The sequence below is a fragment of the Ipomoea triloba genome, chromosome 13 (assembly GCF_003576645.1).
Source record: "Ipomoea triloba cultivar NCNSP0323 chromosome 13, ASM357664v1".
Taxonomy (NCBI): Eukaryota; Viridiplantae; Streptophyta; class Magnoliopsida; order Solanales; family Convolvulaceae; genus Ipomoea; species Ipomoea triloba.
In genome coordinates this window covers 31,586,175-31,605,907 of record NC_044928.1, presented here as the reverse complement: position 1 = coordinate 31,605,907, position 19,733 = coordinate 31,586,175, and the positions used below count along the sequence as shown (strand labels likewise).

Here is a 19,733-nt window from a genome sequence, read left to right as displayed (position 1 = left end):
AGATTATATTGTATTTAGAATTACTTTATGACCTCCCACACTCAAACGATTACCAAGTACTATAAATTGAAAGGCAACTCCAGAGAATTAGATACATCTAATACCTTCACCTTTAATTTGTTTGCTCCCAATTCCCCTCCTTCTCTTCCCTTCTTTCCAAAAAAAAAAAAGAAATGGCCGCCAATAATAATCTACCATTATCAGTTCTTACATCAGACCAAACACAATTGCGTGAAGTAAGTCATCGTCGATGTGCCAATTTTCATCCAAGTATTTGGGGAGACTATTTCCTACCTTATTCATCTCAACCCAAGGTAACCAATATATAATTATTTTTAAGGTATAACATTTATGGGCGCAGACCTTTATGTCAAAGACAAATATTTTGCAAATTAGGAAAGGCCTAAAGGTTTCTATATATGGTAATACTTTAGCTTTAGGTAGTACAGGAAAATTAATAAGTGTTGTGCTTGTATATGGGCGCTGGTGGAAGTGGATGCACCGGAATGGCAAGAGCATCAACATCTAAGGGAAAAGGTGAAGAACATGATTATGGAAGCCCAACACTACACTACATCCCAAAAATTGGACTTGATTAATAAGATCCAACGCTTAGGAGTGTGTTATCAATTTCAAAAGGAAATTGAAGCTACCTTACAACACATATTTGAGAACTACGACGAATTCAATGGCGAAGAAGATGAGAACAATCTTTACGTTGTCTCACTAGGCTTTCGATTACTTAGACAAGAAGGATATCCAGTATCATGTAGTAAGCATATGATAAAATAAATATGTAGTGAAGCCATGGCGGTCTTGAGTTTTGATCTTTTTACTCAATGTTTCAACAGATGTGTTTGAAAAGTTCAAGAACAGTGAAGGCAAGTTCAAGGAGTTGTTGATCAACAATGTGCAGGCAATATTGAGCTTGTACGAGGCGTCACATCTCAGAGTGCATGGTGAGAAGATTTTAGAGGAAGCACTGACATTTACCACTTCTCATCTACAATCCATGCTACCAAACTTGAGCAGTCTTCTTAGAACAGAAGTCAGTGAAGCACTAAGACAGCCATTTCACAGAAGACTAAGGAGACTAGAAGCAAAAAGATATATATCAATTTATAAATGTGATGAAACACATGATACTGTGCTATTGAAATTTGCAAAATTGTACTTCAACATGTTGCAAAAGGAACACCAAAGGGAGCTCGGTATTCTCACAAGGTAAAGTTAATTAATTATGGATTATTGGAATCTTCGATCTCATCAATTAATGCATATTATATTCATTGTAATGTAGATGGTGGAAAGGTTTAGACGTTGCAAAGAATTTTCCTTTTGCAAGAGACAGATTGGTGGAAGGTTATTTTTGGACGTTAGGGATATACTTTGAACCACAATATTCTCTAGCAAGGAAATTTTTCCTCAAAGTCATGGCTATGGTTCCAATTATTGATGATATATATGATGTCTATGGAACCCCTAATGAGCTCCAACTCTTCACAGATGCAATCCAAAGGTTCTATAGTGTTTTAATTGTCATTATATCTTAGATTGATTTATATTTTTCATGAGAAAGAAAATATACTTTTGGTTTGAGCACAGGTGGGATGCTATTGCAGTAAATGAATTACTAGAATATATGAGAGTTTGCTATGTCGCTCTTCTTGATGTTTATGCTGAAATGGAGAAAGAGTTAGCCAAGACAGGTGAATTGTATCGTATTGACTATGTCAAAACTGAGGTATATTACACGTTTAATCAACACATCACTAATAAAGTTTTACGTACCTTTTACCCATATCTTCATAAATTTTTACTTAAACTTTTCTTTGGTTATGTTATAGATGAAGAATTTAGCAAATGCATATCTAAAAGAAGATAAGTGGTTTACTTTCCAAAATTTGAGGAGTACATGAAGCTTGCAACAGAAACGTGTGGTGTAAGGTTGTCAACAATAACTTCTCTAGTAGGCATGCAAGAAGATTTTGTAACGAAGGAGGTATTTGATTGGTTGAGTAAGGAGTCATTAATTGTTCGAGTTACATCCATTATTTGCAGATTAATGGATGATATGGCTGGACATGAGGTAATACCAACAAAAGTAATATTTATGACTAACTAAATCAATATTTTGAGACAATTATTTTTTTATTTAAAAAAAGACAAATGTAAGGTCTATATCCATACATCAATTATCACACTAGTTAGTGGGGTTCAACCTAAATAAAAGTAGTCTTGTTATGTAGTATTTTTTTTTTTTAACTCTATGGACCACAAACTTCTTAAGGATTTTTTTAAGAAGAAAAGTTAATCCACATGAGGAAGTTTGGGTTAAGGAAGGGTAAATTGGAATACATAAAAAAAAAAAAAAGTTATTGGCGTTTAAATTGAAAAAGTTAACAATATTTTGAAATTCACTAGAAAGATTAATAAAATGAGATGGAGAAATTAACATTCAATGTGTATTGTTTTATGTATAGTTTGAGCAGCAAAGAGGGCACATGGCATCATCCGTGGAATGTTACATGAACCAATATGTGAAATCGAAAGAAGATACTTACAAAGAGTTGCAAAAACAAGTCATTGACGCATGGAATGACACCAACCAGGAATGTCTTAAACCTATTGTTGTACCTATGCCAATACTCACTAGACTCCTCAACTTCTCAAGAGTAATAGATTCGCTATATGTTGATGGAGATTCATATACACATTCCAAAACCATGTTGAAAGGCTTCATTACCTTATTGTTGGTTGATCCCGTCCTATAAATTCAAAAAAGACTTGTATGGGCAACTTAGTTGGTTACATGGGTGAAGTTTAAGGTGAAAGACCAAGGAACGAGTCTCACCATCGCCAGTGTGGGAGCAATCTCTCAAATCAAGGTGGCTCATTGTGCACAGTAAGGAAAGGTCTAGCATCTGTATTCAGTTAAGTTATCATGATTTATATCTTACATACCAAATGAGAAACTCACAGTAATTATTCAAAAGTGTGTACTAAATAAATCTCTCTTCAATGAAATAACTCACAAATCACACGTAAAAGATAAATCACACAAAAAAGATCATATACAACAGGCTTGATAGAAAGAGTTGTTCCAAGAAAGTTACAAACTTTTTTCTCACACCACGTTGAGGAAATTGTTTTATTATCAAATCCGTCCAAAAACATTAAATCGTGGTTGGTTAGATTCACGACATATGGTACATCAATGGTAACATAATACGTATGATTGCTTAATAAAGTTGCCATCACGTTTAAATTGAGGTTTTATTGTTGGAAAAAATAGTATATAATAATATTTTAAGTGACTATTTTGTGGTATAAATATATGTGGGACTTATTTTTGATTTGGATCAGTTCAAAGTAAATTCGAGTTTTTCTAAATGAGACAAAGAAATTAATATAGCTAAAAATGGATTATAAGTAAATGAGAAATTGAGTTTCAAAGTAGATAAATTACTGGAAGGCAAAATCCACAAAAATTAATAAATAAATCAGATTTACTATTAGAGCTTATTCCATTTTTGGTCCTAAACTTATAGGTGATAATCCACTTTTAGTCCTTTTTTATTAGAGCATCCTCATTTAGTCCTAGTATTATCGTGGCATGACCAATTTTAGTTCTCCGGCAATAAAATCGTTGAAATATTGTTAAATACAAAGACATTTCAATCTTTTTTATACAAAGTATGTTGAACCGCTATATTTTTTATGTTTATTTTTTTGAAAACATTCATAATTGAAGACCGAAATATCTTGTATTTAACGATATTTAAACTGATTTGTTTGATAAAGGAACAAAAATGGTAGGGCAACCAAAAAACAAAGTATAATAAAAGGGAAACAGAAAGAGATAGAAATGTTTTATCTACTTTTCAAGCATATATTTTAACCACGAAATGAGAAATGGTGAAGAAGAAACCGTAACCATTTATAGGCAGGCCCCATATATATATACTATCACGTGAATTTACAGTTCATTAGGTACACTTGAGTATTACATTTTCACTCACATCCAAGAACATGGCTGTTGAATTGATAGATATTACAATACAAATATTTTAGGTCTCAATAATTGATTCACATGCCTCGAATACTTGTACTACGTACAATTAAATCATCTTCACATCAAATTGAGGCTTTATTTTTGTTAGCTACAAACAAGAACGACGCATTACAAATATTTTATCGCGCTACAGCATCATTAACATTAAGCATAACAGCTTTGTCACCGACAGCAGCCAAGAACAAAGGTAGTAGAAAGCGTTTGAAGAGCCCAAGGAAAAATAAGGCAGATGAACTACAATTAAGATGTATGTGTCAAATCGGCAGGCTTGGACCGACTCGCTATTGGCCAGTTTATTTTTTGGTTCGGGCCGATCAGTCTAATTAAAGTTCAAACCAAGACAAGCTCAGTCTAAAAATTAAAATTAATGTCCGGCCAGGTTAACTAGCTAAATAGTAAATATATAAGAATTTAATAGGCATAAAATCAATATCACAGTTTCTAATATGATAATCTCATAAGTCATTACTCTATTAGAGTATATATGTATATTATATATTTTCAAAAATGTACGAGCCGGGCCGGGCCGGCCTAGTCCATAGACAAAAAATTAAAGTCTAACACTAATCGTAGTATAAATTATACTAGCCCTTGTCCGTCCATTGTAGCAAATAGACCGGATCGGGCCTGGACTAGACTTGGGTTTGACACCTCTACTACAATTACATAATCTAGATATCATTTTCAGATTTGCAAGCTTGAAATTGTACTATAAATTGAGGGGCACCCCCAAAGAAAAATATGCAAACCCAAGTACTACTCGTCTTAAATTGTTTGTTTCCTTCAGTCCCTTTCTTTTGTTTCCTTCAGTCCCTTTCTAAGCAAAAATGGCTGCCATTAATCAACCATTATCTGTTCTTACATCAAACTGCCCTCAGTTGCATGAAGTCACTCGTCGTTCTGCCAATTATCATCCAAGCGTTTGGGGTGACCATTTCCTAGCTTACGCTTCTCATGAAAAGGTAACCAATTCAAAAAATACTTCATTCAATAATTATTAGTTTTTAGGGTATATATTTACAAGAGTGCAAGCAATATCTTCTAACACCATCTCGGTTGAGTCCGTTACACAGGATTTTTCAAGTACGGTGTGTGATTTGCAGGGTATTACCTAAGACTCTAAAAATGATATTTATTCCACGCATATCCTCAAATAGTAGTTGGATTTTCTTTGTAACCAAAAATTTGTTTTAAAAAAAACAAAAACATAATATATTTACAAGATTGCAGGCAATATCTTTCTACATTGAAATAATTATCTAGCACTACTTCATAAGCATATATATATATATATATATATATATATATATATATATATATGCAGCCTATCAAGTAAAGTGTACTCCTTTTGTCGTGTCCCATGGCCTTTAGTATTCATTTGTGAAATTAAAACTTCTATAAGTAGTAATTTTTCTTTACTGGTTTTAATTAATATATGAAATTTAGTAACATATGCTAAATTAAATAATATAAAATTTAAATTATCAGTAAATTGAATCAAGACTCTTTGATTGAACCCAAAAAAAAAAAAGTGAAATTAGAGGAAGAGATTAGAGTGCTTTTCCCAATAATGTAAGGAAAAGTTTCCTATCTCAATCCGTGAGACGAACCGGGTCAGGAGAATTTGGGTCTTATGGTGTATGAGTTTATTAATAATATTATTTCTTGCAAACTGTTTGCCATAAAGTATATTATATATATAAGGCTTAAAGTATTACATATATGCAACGCTATGTAATGACACTTTATTTCCTTCAGATTGTCTATTATTGTTTTTTCGTACTACATTTATGCTATAGAGTATCATATATAATGTTTAAAGTATTGATGATATCTGCAATTCTATTACGTTATTACATTAACTCCTGCAAAATGTATATTACATTTACGTTATAAATTATTATAAATAAGCCTTTAGAGCATATATAAATTATATCCGGCAATTCTATTGTGTTAATATTTTATTTATGCAAATTATCTGTTACTGTTTTGCGATTATATTTATGCTATTTTATAAATAAGTCTTAATGTATGGATTATATCTACAATTCTGCTAAGTTGATAATATCTACAATTCTGTTATGCAATTATTTATTTTTCGCAAATTGTCTATTACAGTTTTACTATAAAGTACTACATTTATAATATAAAGTATTATATATAAAACTTAAAGTATTAATTTTATTATATCTGCAATTTTGTTATGACTCATTTTTTTTAGATTGGACCGCTCATGCGGTTTGAGATCATGAGACGGCCTCACATGAGATTAACCCATAATATAATAATTTGATAAAAGAAAAATGAGATGTGTTCGTTGTATATACAGATAGCAGAAGCACAAGAATGGCAAGAGCATCAACAACTGAAGGAAAAGGTGAAGAGCATGCTTGTGGAAGCCCCATGCATTTCTTCCCAAAAATTGGAATTGATCAATAAGATCCAACTCTTAGGAGTGAGCTATCATTTTGAAAAGGAGATTGAAGCAACATTGCAACTCATATTCAGGAGCTACTATGAATCGAATATCCAAGAAGATGAGAATGATCTTTATATTGTTTCTTTGCGCTTTCGATTACTTAGACAACATGGTTATCGTGTACCTTGCAGTAAGTGTTTAACCAAAAACTACTAAACAAAAATTAAATACTCCATATGCAGGTTAAATATACATAAGGTGAGATAATCATCATGAATTCTGCAGGTGTTTTTGAAAAGTTCACTGATTTTGATGGAAAGTTCAAAGAATCATTAACCGATAATGTGCAAGCAATCATAAATTTGTACGAGGCATCACATCTTGGAGTGCACGGCGAGAAGATTTTGGATGAAGCATTAACATTTTCCACTTCATATCTACAATCCATGCAACCAAACCTGACCGAGTATCTTAAATCTCAAGTCAGTGAAGCACTAAAGGGGCCAATTTGCAAAAGATTAACGAGGATAGAGGCAAGAAGATACATATCAATTTACGAATTTGATCAATCACACGATGTTGTACTATTGAAATTTGCAAAGTTGGACTTCAACATGTTGCAGAAGAAACATCAATGGGAGATAGGTTGTCTCACAAGGTAATTATTAAAGTTATGTTTTTAGCATCAAAATTTAGTCAATTTGTGTTTTGACATACATATATAGTATTTACTTGTACAAACTAATTAATTAACCAATCAGTAATTTGTATATTCAATATTAAGTATAGGTGGTGGAAAGAACTGGACTTCGCAAACAAATTACCTTTTGGCAAAAATAGATTAGTGGAATGCTACTTGTGGGCATTGGGAGTGTACTTTGAACAACAATATTACCTTCCAAGGAAATTTCTTACTAAAGTTCTTGCCGTTGCTACGGTTATTGATGATATTTTTGATGTGCATGGAACTCCCGAAGAACTCTTGCTCTTTAACAATGCAATCCAGAGGTTCTATTCATTGAGATTTTATGTATTTATTTATTTTTGCCTTGTTTCTTTTATACCACGTTAAAATATATATTTCACATGTATTTTAGCTAAAAGATTAAACTATGATAATATGTCCATTTCAGATGGGATGCTAGTGCTATAAATGAATTACCAGAATATATGAGGGTTTGTTACATTGCCCTTCTTGATATTTATGCTCAAATGGAGAAAGAGTTAGGCCCAAAAGATCAAGCATACCAAATCAACTATGCTATAAGTGAGGTGTGTATATTTAGTTATACTTATATGTCAAGTCGAATAATGCATATGAATTTCATTTTTTGATTATTTACAAACTAATTCTAGTTATAAAATTAATATAAGTCATTGTTTCTATTAAAAAGGAGACTAATCCGAAATTGGCATAGCAGTCCGCTTACCTTTATTTGATATAATTTATAAAGTTTTTGAGGATAATAGTAAATCATCAAATTTTTATTTTCGTTGTGGTTTTAGATGAAAAAATTAGTGGGAGCATATTATGAAGAAGCTAAGTGGTTTCATGACAGTAGTCCGCCAAATTTTGAAGAGTACATGAAAAATGCAATTGTATCGGCTGGTTATATGATGGTAACGACTTCTTCTTTAGTAGGCATGCCGGAAGATTTTGTGACTAAAGAGATCTTTGATTGGGTAACTAACGAGCCATTAATGGTTAGAGCTTCTTCAATCATTACCAGATTAATGAATGACATTGCTGGACATAAGGTAACAAAAATATGCTATATATATGTACACATATTGTTAGGATCAAGTGCTTATCACTTACACCAAAATCTATAGTTAGTAGCGAAGGCACAACTTTATTTCCTTATAAATAACTGTCATATTTTCGAGGTACTATTTACCGGCCTCCGTCCAACAATCTACGAGTCATTGGGCATTAGACAAATGTTATTGCTGGGACTCGTGACCTACCTCTGATACCACTTGTTAGCATCAAATGCTTACCACTTACGCCAAATGCTATAGCTTGATCCTAACACAAAACACGATAAATTAATTGATCGATTCTAACATGAATTGTTATTATAATGGAAAATTTTTAATGGACTCCCAAAAACTTACTCTCAACTTTTACTCCCACTTGTGTTGAAATTTGATTAGAGGAAGAAAAACAAGAATAGATAACTGTTGACTAGTGGTCTAGTGGCACCCGGTTTAACTGTTCAGTAGGTTTAGAAAATAGCTATGAACAGATACTACATTATAACATAGAGTCAATAGTACTCAAAAAAAAAAAAAAGATAAATGTCATGACTCCCTATTAAATTGAGCCATCAAAGCTCTCTATTATAATTATTGAGTGATAAAGGGTGAGTCTGAGTTTGGACAGATACGCAAAAGTTGTTCGGAATCTTGGAGTTGTAACCAAAAATTGGATTTTCAATCACTTTTTTTTTTTTTTTTTGGTTCAAATTGGGTACATGCCGATTTAGATAAATTTCCAATTATATACGAAATATGAATTTACAAACAATGGATTTGCACTATTTGTATAGATTGAGCAACAAAGAGGGGATGTAGATTCAGCTGTGGAATGCTATATGAAATAATATGGGAAGTCCGAAGAAGAGACCGTTAAAGAACTTCAAAAGCAAGTCACCAATGCATGAAAGGATATTAATCAAGAATGTCTCAAACCTACTGTTGTCCCTATGCCTATACTCATCCGAATTACCAACTTGACAAGAGTTATTGATTTGCTTTATAAAAATGGGGATATATATACTCATTCCAAAACCGAGCTCAAAGTCATCATTACCTCTCTATTGGTTGATCCGGTTGCGTGATGGTGTTACTAAATTAAATGTAATCGTGTTGTTTTGATTTTTTTAATGCTATATGTTTTGGTTTGTGATAAAGATAAATCTTTTTTATGCTCCATTAGATGGGATATAAATAGTTTATGGTTTTGAATAAGTGTGAACATCAAACTTAAGAGTCATTCATTGGTCTTGTTTTGAAGATTGGTGTATGACTTAAATCACAATACGTAATTTTTTTTTTGTCACTGGTAGTATACCATAAATGGACCAGGGTCTACCTTACATTGTGGATCCTGGTCCAAAAATAACTTTCAGATTTTGTACCCGCAGTTGATGTAAAGAATAAAGTCACATGTGGAAATTAGCTAAGGTTTGGAGCCAAGGTTCTAGCTAAGGTTCTAGCTAAGGTGTTAGCTAAGGTTTTAGCTAAGGCTTAAGCTAAGGAATTAAAGAATTGTGTCAGGAAGTAGATTTGCATTAAATGTTTGCAGGAATTGCAAATCTCAATGCACACAATTCTAGGCACAAATCTAAGGCTAATATTCACTTGGGTTTGCTATAAATAGGCAATCTATTGTCATTGTAAATTATCCCATCTCAGATAGAAATCCGTAGCATAGCAAAGTATCTTTAGAGAGAGATAGAGAGTTATATTTGTAACTCCTGTTGTAATATCCTTTTGCCAATACAGAAAATTCTTCTTCAAATTGCTTTATTCAGTGTATGATTTATTCTAAATCTTACACTGGAAATATTCTCATTATTTCCAGCCCAAGTTGTTATTGTAATTAGGTGTTGTGAACCCGTATCGATTCTAACAAGTGGTATCAGAGCCCCAGGTTGGTTCATAGATATATTGTTCAGGATTTGAATCAAGAACACCACTTACAATGGCATCAAAGTATGAGATTGAAAAGTTCAATGGGAACAATTTCTCATTGTGGAAAATGAGAATGAAAGCAGTTCTCAGGAAAGATAACTGCGTAGCAGCAATTGGAGAAAGACCAGCCGATTTCACTGACGATGCCAAGTGGACAGAAATGGATAGCAACGCTATGGCCAATCTTCACTTAGCACTTGCTGATGAAGTACTGTCAAGTGTGGCAGAGAAAAGTACGGCAAAAGAGATATGGGATACTCTCATAAAGTTGTATGAGGCCAAATCACTACACAACAAAATCTTCTTGAAGAGGAAGCTATACACTCTCAGGATGATGGAGACATCCTCAGTAACTGAGCACATCAACACTCTCAACACTCTATTTTCACAACTCTCAGCGTTGAGTTATAAAATAGAAGTGAATGAACGTGCTGAGATTTTACTCCAAAGTCTACCTGATTCATATGATCAACTCATTATCAATCTAGTCAACAACAAGGAGGTACTTGTCTTCGATGATATTGCAGCTGCAGTTCTTGAAGAAGAAAGCCGGCGCAAAAACAAAGAAGATAAAGTTGGAATCTCACAAAAAACTCAAGCGTTGACAGTGACAAAAGGAAGATCAACGGAGCTTGGCTTTAGTGGGAGTCACAACCGAGGTAGATCAAAATCGAGGAGTAAGAAGAATGTTAAGTGTTTTCACTGTGGCAAAAAGGGGCACTACAAGAGTGAGTGTTGGCAACTCAAGAAAGATGCGGCTAAAGATAAAAATCCTGAGACATCAAATGCTCAGGGTTGTGTTGTGAGTACATCGGATGGAGGCGAAGTTTTATTTGGTGAAGCAGCAACACTTGTTGAAGGTATGAAAAGTCTAGCCAATGTTTGGCTCATGGACTCGGGAGCAACATGGCATATGACTTCACAAAAAGAATGGTTTCATGAATATGAACCTATCTCTGGAGGATCAGTGTTCATGGGAGATGATCATGCCTTAGAGATTGCTGGTATTGGTACTATTAAACTAAAAATGTTTGATGGTACGGTTCGCACCATCCAAGAGGTACGACACGTGAAAGGCCTGAAGAAAAATCTATTGTCTCTAGGACAATTAGATAGCCGTGGATGTAAAATTCACATTAAAGATGGGATCATCAAAGTAACCAAGGGCGCGCTTGTTGTGATGAAAGCAGAAAAGATAGCGGCAAATCTATACATGCTTAAAGGAGAAACACAACTACAAGGAGAAGCATCAATTGCATCAGACAATCTGATAGAGGAATCAACGATGATGTGGCATCAAAAACTTGGCCACATGTCGGAACGAGGTCTAAAGATTCTTGCTGATCAACATCTTCTTCCAGGGCTAAAAAGGGTATCATTACCTTTTTGTGAGCATTGTGTTACAAGTAAGCAGCATAGATTGAAGTTCGAAGGCTCTTAAGTAAGAAGCAAAGCTATCTTGGAGCTAATCCACTCCGATGTTTGGCAAGCACCAGTTACATCCCTAAGAGGTGCAAAATATTTTGTATCCTTTATTGATGATTACTCCAGGAGATGTTGGGTGTATCCGATCAAGCGGAAGGCGGATGTATTTGAAGTTTTCAAAATCTTCAAAGCGCGTGTGGAACTTGAGTCCGAGAAAAGGATCAAGTGTTTGAGGTCAGACAATGGAGGAGAATATACTAGCGTTGAATTTGATAAATTCTGTCTACAAGAAGGTATCAAACGGCAGTTCACGGTGGCATATACTCCACAACAAAATGGAGTGGCAGAGCGGATGAACAGAACCTTATTGGAAAGAACAAGGGCAATGTTGAGGACTGCAAATTTGGCAAATTCATTTTGGGCTGAAGCAGTCAAAACCGCCTGTTATGTGATCAATCGGTCACCATCAACCGCAATTGATCTGAAAATGCCAATGGAAATGTGGACTGGTAAGCCATCTAGTTATTCTCACTTACATACATTTGGGAGTCCGGCATATGTGATATACAACACTCAAGAAACATCAAAACTTGATCCAAAATCAAGAAAATGTGTTTTCTTGGGGTACGATGATGGAGTGAAGGGGTATCGTTTGTGGGATCCCACTGCCCACAAGGTTATCATCAGCAGGGATGTTGTATTTGTAGAAGAAAAGGTACAAGGAAGTGAAAGCACTGGGAAGGAGAATCCAGTGATAGCTACAGTACAAGTTGAAGGAAGGAAGGAAGAAGAAATTCCAGTTTCCTCTAAAGCAACAATAGAGCATGATGAACAAGATCAAGCGGAGTCTTCAACTTCAGAAGTTTGACGATCAACTCGGGAGAGGAGACAACCAGCTTGGCACTCAGATTATTCTATGGAGGGAAATGTTGCATACTGTCTACTAACAGAAGATGGTGAGCCTTTAACTTACCATGAGGCTACAAAAGGTTCAGATGCACCTTTGTGGATGACAGCAATGCAAGAAGAAATTGAAGCTCTCCATAAGAATAAAACATGGGAACTTGTCCCGTTACCACAAGGAAGAAAGGCTATTGGAAACAAATGGGTCTATAAGATCAAACGAGATAGCAATAATCAAGTGGAACGGTATCGTGCTCGATTAGTTGTGAAAGGACTTGGTCAGAAAGAAGGAGTTGACTTCAACGAGATATTTTCTCCTGTTGTACGACTTACAACAATTAGAGCAGTCTTAGCGATGTGTGCTGTGTTTGACTTGTGTCTTGAGCAGTTGGATGTGAAAACTGCATTTCTACATGGAGAACTTGAAGAAGAAATTTACATGCTCCAACCAGAAGGTTTTGAAGAAAAAGAAAAGGAGAACTTGGTTTGCAGGTTGAATAAATCTCTATACGGTCTCAAACAGGCGCCGAGATGTTGGTATAAGAGATTTGATTCATTCATTTTGAGCCTTGGATACAACAGATTTAATTCAGATCCTTGTGCATATTGCAAGAGATTTGATGATAATCAGTTTATCATTTTGCTGTTGTATGTTGACGACATGTTGGTAGTAGGCCCCAACAATGATCGCATCATAGAGATGAAGGCTCAATTGGCTAGGGAATTTGAAATGAAGGACTTGGGACCAGCAAACAAGATTCTAGGGATGCAAATTCACCGAGACAGAAATAATAGGAAGATTTGGCTTTCTCAGCAGAATTATTTGAAGAAAATCATGCGGCGCTTCAACATGCAAGATTGTAAGCCAATTTGTACCCCTCTTTCTATTAATTTCAAGTTATCCTCAAGTATGTGTCCTAGCAACGAAGCAGAGAGGATGGAAATGTCTCGAGTACCGTATGCATCAGCAATGGGCAGTTTAATGTTTGCTATGATCTGCACTAGACCAGACATTGCACAAGCAGTGGGAGCGGTCAGTCGATACATGGCAAATCCTGGTAGAGAGCATTGGAGTGCTGTGAAGAGGATCCTTAGATATATCAAGGGTACCTCAGATATTGCATTGTGTTATGGAGGATCAGACTTTATTATTAAAGGCTATGTTGATTCAGATTATGCAGGTAATCTTGATTGTAGTAAATCCACCACGGGTTATGTGTTTACTCTTGCTGGCGGAGCAGTAAGCTGGGTCTCGAAGTTATAGTCTGTTGTGGCAACTTCAACGATAGAAGCAGAATATATAGCTGCTACTCAAGCTAGTAAAGAGGCAATATGGTTGCAAATGCTATTGGAGGAGCTCGGGCACAAGTTAGAGAAAATGACTCTATTTTGTGACAGTCAGAGCGCTTTGTACTTGACAAAGAATCCAGCATTTCATTCCAAGATGAAACACATACGAGTTCAATATAACTTTGTTCGTGAAAAGGTGGAAGAAGGAAGTGTGGATATACAGAAAATCCATACTAAAGATAACCTGGCAGATATGTTAACAAAGCCTATTACCAACGATAAATTCGTATGGTGTAGATCCTCAATTGGCCTAACAAGTATGCAAGCAGCAGGGAATTGGCAAAGAGGATGAAGATCCACATTGTGACTTTAAGTGGGAGATTTGTAAAGAATAAAGTCACATGTGGAAATTAACTAAGGTTTGGAGCCAAGGTTTTAGCTAAGGTTCTAGCTAAGGTGTTAGCTAAGGTTCTAGCTAAGGTTTTAGCTAAGGCTTAAGCTAAGGAATTAAAGAATTGTGTCAGGAAGTAGATTTGCATTAAATGTTTGCAGGAATTGCAAATCTCAATGCACACAATTCTAGGCACAAATCTAAGGCTAATATTCACTTGGGTTTGCTATAAATAGGCAATCTATTGTCATTGTAAATTATCCCATCTCAAATAGAAATTCGTAGCATAGCAAAGTATCTTTAGAGAGAGATAGAGAGTTATATTTNTAACTCCTGTTGTAATATCCTTTTGCCAATACAGAAAATTCTTCTTCAAATTGCTTTATTCAGTGTATGATTTATTCTAAATCTTACACTAGAAATATTCTCATTATTTCCAGCCCAAGTTTTTATTGTAATTAGGTGTTGTGAACCCGTATCGATCCTAACAGTTGACACATTCTGTAGTTACAGTTAATCGTTTCTGTATTTGTAAATAAATTAAAGACACATCACATGGTAATTATAAATACATAATGATAACTACAGACACATAAACGATTAACTGCAGGTACATAATGATAAGTGCAAAAGATGCCATCTTTATAAGGTTGTTATCGGATCGTCTAGTGCACAATTCGTAGCTTTTGTGTTTGATTTGTCCCTTTATTGCGTTAGAATGCTTCGTATTGCCATTGGACCCCGTTCCACACTTGGTTAATCATTTTGTAGGTAAAAAGATGGGCAAAAAGACAGAAAATGGCTAGATTTCGGAGAAGGATTCAAGAGTAAAGACAGAAAATGGCTAGATTTCGGAGAAGGATTCAAGAGTCGAAGTTGGAGTGCAAAATGACTCGGAGAAGGATTCAAGAGTCGAAGTTGGAGTGCAAAATGACCATGAGAAGGATTCAAGAGTCGAAGTTGGAGTGCAAAATGACCATGGACGGGATTCAAGAGTCGAAGTTGGAGTGCAAAATGACCATGGACGCACCGTGGACGCTCAGTGGACGCACTGTGGACGCTCAGTGGACGCGCAGTGGACGTGCGTCCACCCTTGCGTCCAACTTTTCGCTCTCTGATTCTCGCACAGCAGAACCGAAGTCTGCTGTGGACGCGAAGCGGACGCGCCCTGGACGCCCGCGTCCAATTTTAAGCTCTCTGAAGTTTGGTTCGCTCTGCTGTGGACGCCCAGTGGACGCGCGCGTCCAAGGTGGCGTCCATCAGAACCCTCTCTGAAGTTGAAGTCTGGAAGCATTTATCGCAGTGGACGCGCCCGTGGACGCGCGTCCACCCTGGTGTCCATCGCGGAACTTGGCGGTTTTTGCGAGATTTAAAAGGGGAATGGAGCCATTTTGCAGGGATCCATCACATTTTCATTTTAGATCAGTTTAGAATATTTCTCTCTCTAGGATTAGCCTAGAGAGATCTCCCCCAATTCACTCCACATTGCAATTCTTAGTTTAGATTAGAATTAGAGAAGAATACCATTGTTGCAAGATTGAGATCTACATTCAATTTCAAGTTCAAGGTTTAATTTCAAGCTAAGTCTTCCTTTTAATTTCTTGTCATTACTTTTGCTTTTGCTATTTCAATTTCAAGTATGATTAGATAGATCTTTGTGGATTTGGATTGAGCAATGTTTTATGGATGTTCTTGAGCTTTGAATTGATCAATTGGGTTTTGCAATTGCTTTGATTATGAGTTTGATTGTGTGAATGGTGATCTTCTTTGACTCTTGTGTGGGAATGATCAACCTATATGAGAGGTGTTTGGAGAAGGAGTCTCACCTACGAGAGTAGGGATACTCCTTAGCCTAGCCTAGCACGTTTCCCTCTCACCTTTGAGAAAAAGGAGAAGTGGAAGATAAGAGGCACATAACGTGTTTGACAAAATGCCTCTCCTAGCCTAATGATCACAATGATGACATTACGGTCTAAGGAGTGAGTCCATTGACCACGAGAGTGGCGGTGGTGTTGGTGACCTTGTCTCATCTTCATTATCTAAGTGTTGCTAGCCTAGTATCTTAGGAAATCAAGGATACCTATATGAGTTGCAATATCCAAATCCTCCTTTCCACTTAATTGTTTCCTTTGTTTGTTCCTTATTTTCATGATGTTTCATGTGCATTTTCTTACTATGTTTGGGTTAGCTTTCAAACACTAAACACTCTTGTGCTTAATCCCCTTACCGCTTGAACTCCCTCCTTGCCATCCTTTGAGAACGATACTCGGGAACTTCTTCCCGTTTTACCACCTATTACTTTCCATCCACCGCGAAAACTACAACCCTTCACATAATATGTTATAATTGTAGACACATAACATGTTGACCAACATCTTATGTGTTTACAATTAACATATTTTGTACCTGCACTTAACAATTTATGTGTCTGTAGTTATCATGTTTTGTGTTTGTAATTACCATGTTATGTGCCTTCAATTTGTTTACGGGTACAAAAATTGTTAATTACATGTACAGAATATGTTAACTGTAAACACATAATTTTTGGAGCAGGGTTCAAAATGCGGTCTCTCGTTTTGGGATTCAAACACTGCAGTATCTCGTTTTGAATCCTTAGAGCACCTACAATTGTGATTTTTTGCATAGAATAAAAAGTGAGTTTTTGTTTTTTGCTAATGAAAAGGCTGGGTTTTGGACAAATTTTTATCCAAGTGTGGTGAAAAGAATCAGTTACAATTAAAAGGCTAATGAAAAGGCCAACAATTTTCTACAAAAATAATACTAAATAAGTTAACAATTATAAGAACGAGTAAATATATACATATGGGCCTTATATTATCAGACGTTTTATTTTGTTATATAAAAGTATCTTTCTTTAATTAACTGATGCTATCATTTGTTCTTAGATTCATTGCATAATCTGCGTTTTAATAAAATATAATCTGGTAACTAAATTTGATAAGATTGCAAATAAAACTAGTTTGAAATCACTACTATTGTCAGGTACTTTTCTCCTAGTCTTTTAGTATGATGATATGTGTTGAGACTATTTTGTTATAACTGTGATATGTGTACATGCACTTCACACTTATTTATTTTACTGGCTTTTTAAATTATTAGTATTAATTACATAACTCATAGCAGTGCCAATGTGCCATATAAAATCACAACTTAGTTATATTTTCTGCAGTTTTATAATATTGTTTACTTGATATGATCTGTATATGTTGATCTTAACAATTATATTAGTCAACAATTTAAACTAAATGGCATATACGGAGTATAAATTATTAGCATACACACATTTAGGCTGTGTTTGAAAACTCGAAAAATAATTTCCGAAAATCATTTTCTGGGTTTTCAATCTTTAGCAAGATGGNGTCCATCGCGGAACTTGGCGGTTTTTGCGAGATTTAAAAGGGGAATGGAGCCATTTTGCAGGGATCCATCACATTTTCATTTTAGATCAGTTTAGAATATTTCTCTCTCTAGGATTAGCCTAGAGAGATCTCCCCCAATTCACTCCACATTGCAATTCTTAGTTTAGATTAGAATTAGAGAAGAATACCATTGTTGCAAGATTGAGATCTACATTCAATTTCAAGTTCAAGGTTTAATTTCAAGCTAAGTCTTCCTTTTAATTTCTTGTCATTACTTTTGCTTTTGCTATTTCAATTTCAAGTATGATTAGATAGATCTTTGTGGATTTGGATTGAGCAATGTTTTATGGATGTTCTTGAGCTTTGAATTGATCAATTGGGTTTTGCAATTGCTTTGATTATGAGTTTGATTGTGTGAATGGTGATCTTCTTTGACTCTTGTGTGGGAATGATCAACCTATATGAGAGGTGTTTGGAGAAGGAGTCTCACCTACGAGAGTAGGGATACTCCTTAGCCTAGCCTAGCACGTTTCCCTCTCACCTTTGAGAAAAAGGAGAAGTGGAAGATAAGAGGCACATAACGTGTTTGACAAAATGCCTCTCCTAGCCTAATGATCACAATGATGACATTACGGTCTAAGGAGTGAGTCCATTGACCACGAGAGTGGCGGTGGTGTTGGTGACCTTGTCTCATCTTCATTATCTAAGTGTTGCTAGCCTAGTATCTTAGGAAATCAAGGATACCTATATGAGTTGCAATATCCAAATCCTCCTTTCCACTTAATTGTTTCCTTTGTTTGTTCCTTATTTTCATGATGTTTCATGTGCATTTTCTTACTATGTTTGGGTTAGCTTTCAAACACTAAACACTCTTGTGCTTAATCCCCTTACCGCTTGAACTCCCTCCTTGCCATCCTTTGAGAACGATACTCGGGAACTTCTTCCCGTTTTACCACCTATTACTTTCCATCCACCGCGAAAACTACAACCCTTCACATAATATGTTATAATTGTAGACACATAACATGTTGACCAACATCTTATGTGTTTACAATTAACATATTTTGTACCTGCACTTAACAATTTATGTGTCTGTAGTTATCATGTTTTGTGTTTGTAATTACCATGTTATGTGCCTTCAATTTGTTTACGGGTACAAAAATTGTTAATTACATGTACAGAATATGTTAACTGTAAACACATAATTTTTGGAGCAGGGTTCAAAATGCGGTCTCTCGTTTTGGGATTCAAACACTGCAGTATCTCGTTTTGAATCCTTAGAGCACCTACAATTGTGATTTTTTGCATAGAATAAAAAGTGAGTTTTTGTTTTTTGCTAATGAAAAGGCTGGGTTTTGGACAAATTTTTATCCAAGTGTGGTGAAAAGAATCAGTTACAATTAAAAGGCTAATGAAAAGGCCAACAATTTTCTACAAAAATAATACTAAATAAGTTAACAATTATAAGAACGAGTAAATATATACATATGGGCCTTATATTATCAGACGTTTTATTTTGTTATATAAAAGTATCTTTCTTTAATTAACTGATGCTATCATTTGTTCTTAGATTCATTGCATAATCTGCGTTTTAATAAAATATAATCTGGTAACTAAATTTGATAAGATTGCAAATAAAACTAGTTTGAAATCACTACTATTGTCAGGTACTTTTCTCCTAGTCTTTTAGTATGATGATATGTGTTGAGACTATTTTGTTATAACTGTGATATGTGTACATGCACTTCACACTTATTTATTTTACTGGCTTTTTAAATTATTAGTATTAATTACATAACTCATAGCAGTGCCAATGTGCCATATAAAATCACAACTTAGTTATATTTTCTGCAGTTTTATAATATTGTTTACTTGATATGATCTGTATATGTTGATCTTAACAATTATATTAGTCAACAATTTAAACTAAATGGCATATACGGAGTATAAATTATTAGCATACACACATTTAGGCTGTGTTTGAAAACTCGAAAAATAATTTCCGAAAATCATTTTCTGGGTTTTCAATCTTTAGCAAGATGGGAGAAAATGTGGTCAATGAAAATTGTAGTATTGGTCAAATGAAAATAGGCCATTTTTTCAGGAAAATGACTTTCCTTTTTTTTGGGAGGGGGAGAGGGGGGGGGGGGT

At 35.0% G+C, this 19,733-nt stretch overlaps 1 protein-coding gene and 1 pseudogene across 1 annotated transcript; both read left to right on the top strand.

Moving 5' to 3' along the window:
• The first annotated feature begins 121 nt into the window (after window positions 1-121).
• On the top strand, window positions 122-2,980 carry LOC116003085 (annotated as a pseudogene).
• Window positions 2,981-4,840: 1,860 nt separating this feature from the next.
• Window positions 4,841-9,383, top strand: LOC116001597 ((-)-germacrene D synthase-like). The gene is made up of 7 exons (XM_031241481.1): window positions 4,841-5,037; window positions 6,405-6,684; window positions 6,780-7,152; window positions 7,284-7,502; window positions 7,628-7,766; window positions 8,001-8,252; window positions 9,047-9,383. Exons 1-7 carry the CDS (start codon window positions 4,903-4,905, stop codon window positions 9,098-9,100), a joined length of 1,452 nt encoding a protein of 483 aa, XP_031097341.1. The 5' UTR covers window positions 4,841-4,902; the 3' UTR covers window positions 9,101-9,383.
• The last annotated feature ends 10,350 nt before the right edge of the window (window positions 9,384-19,733 follow it).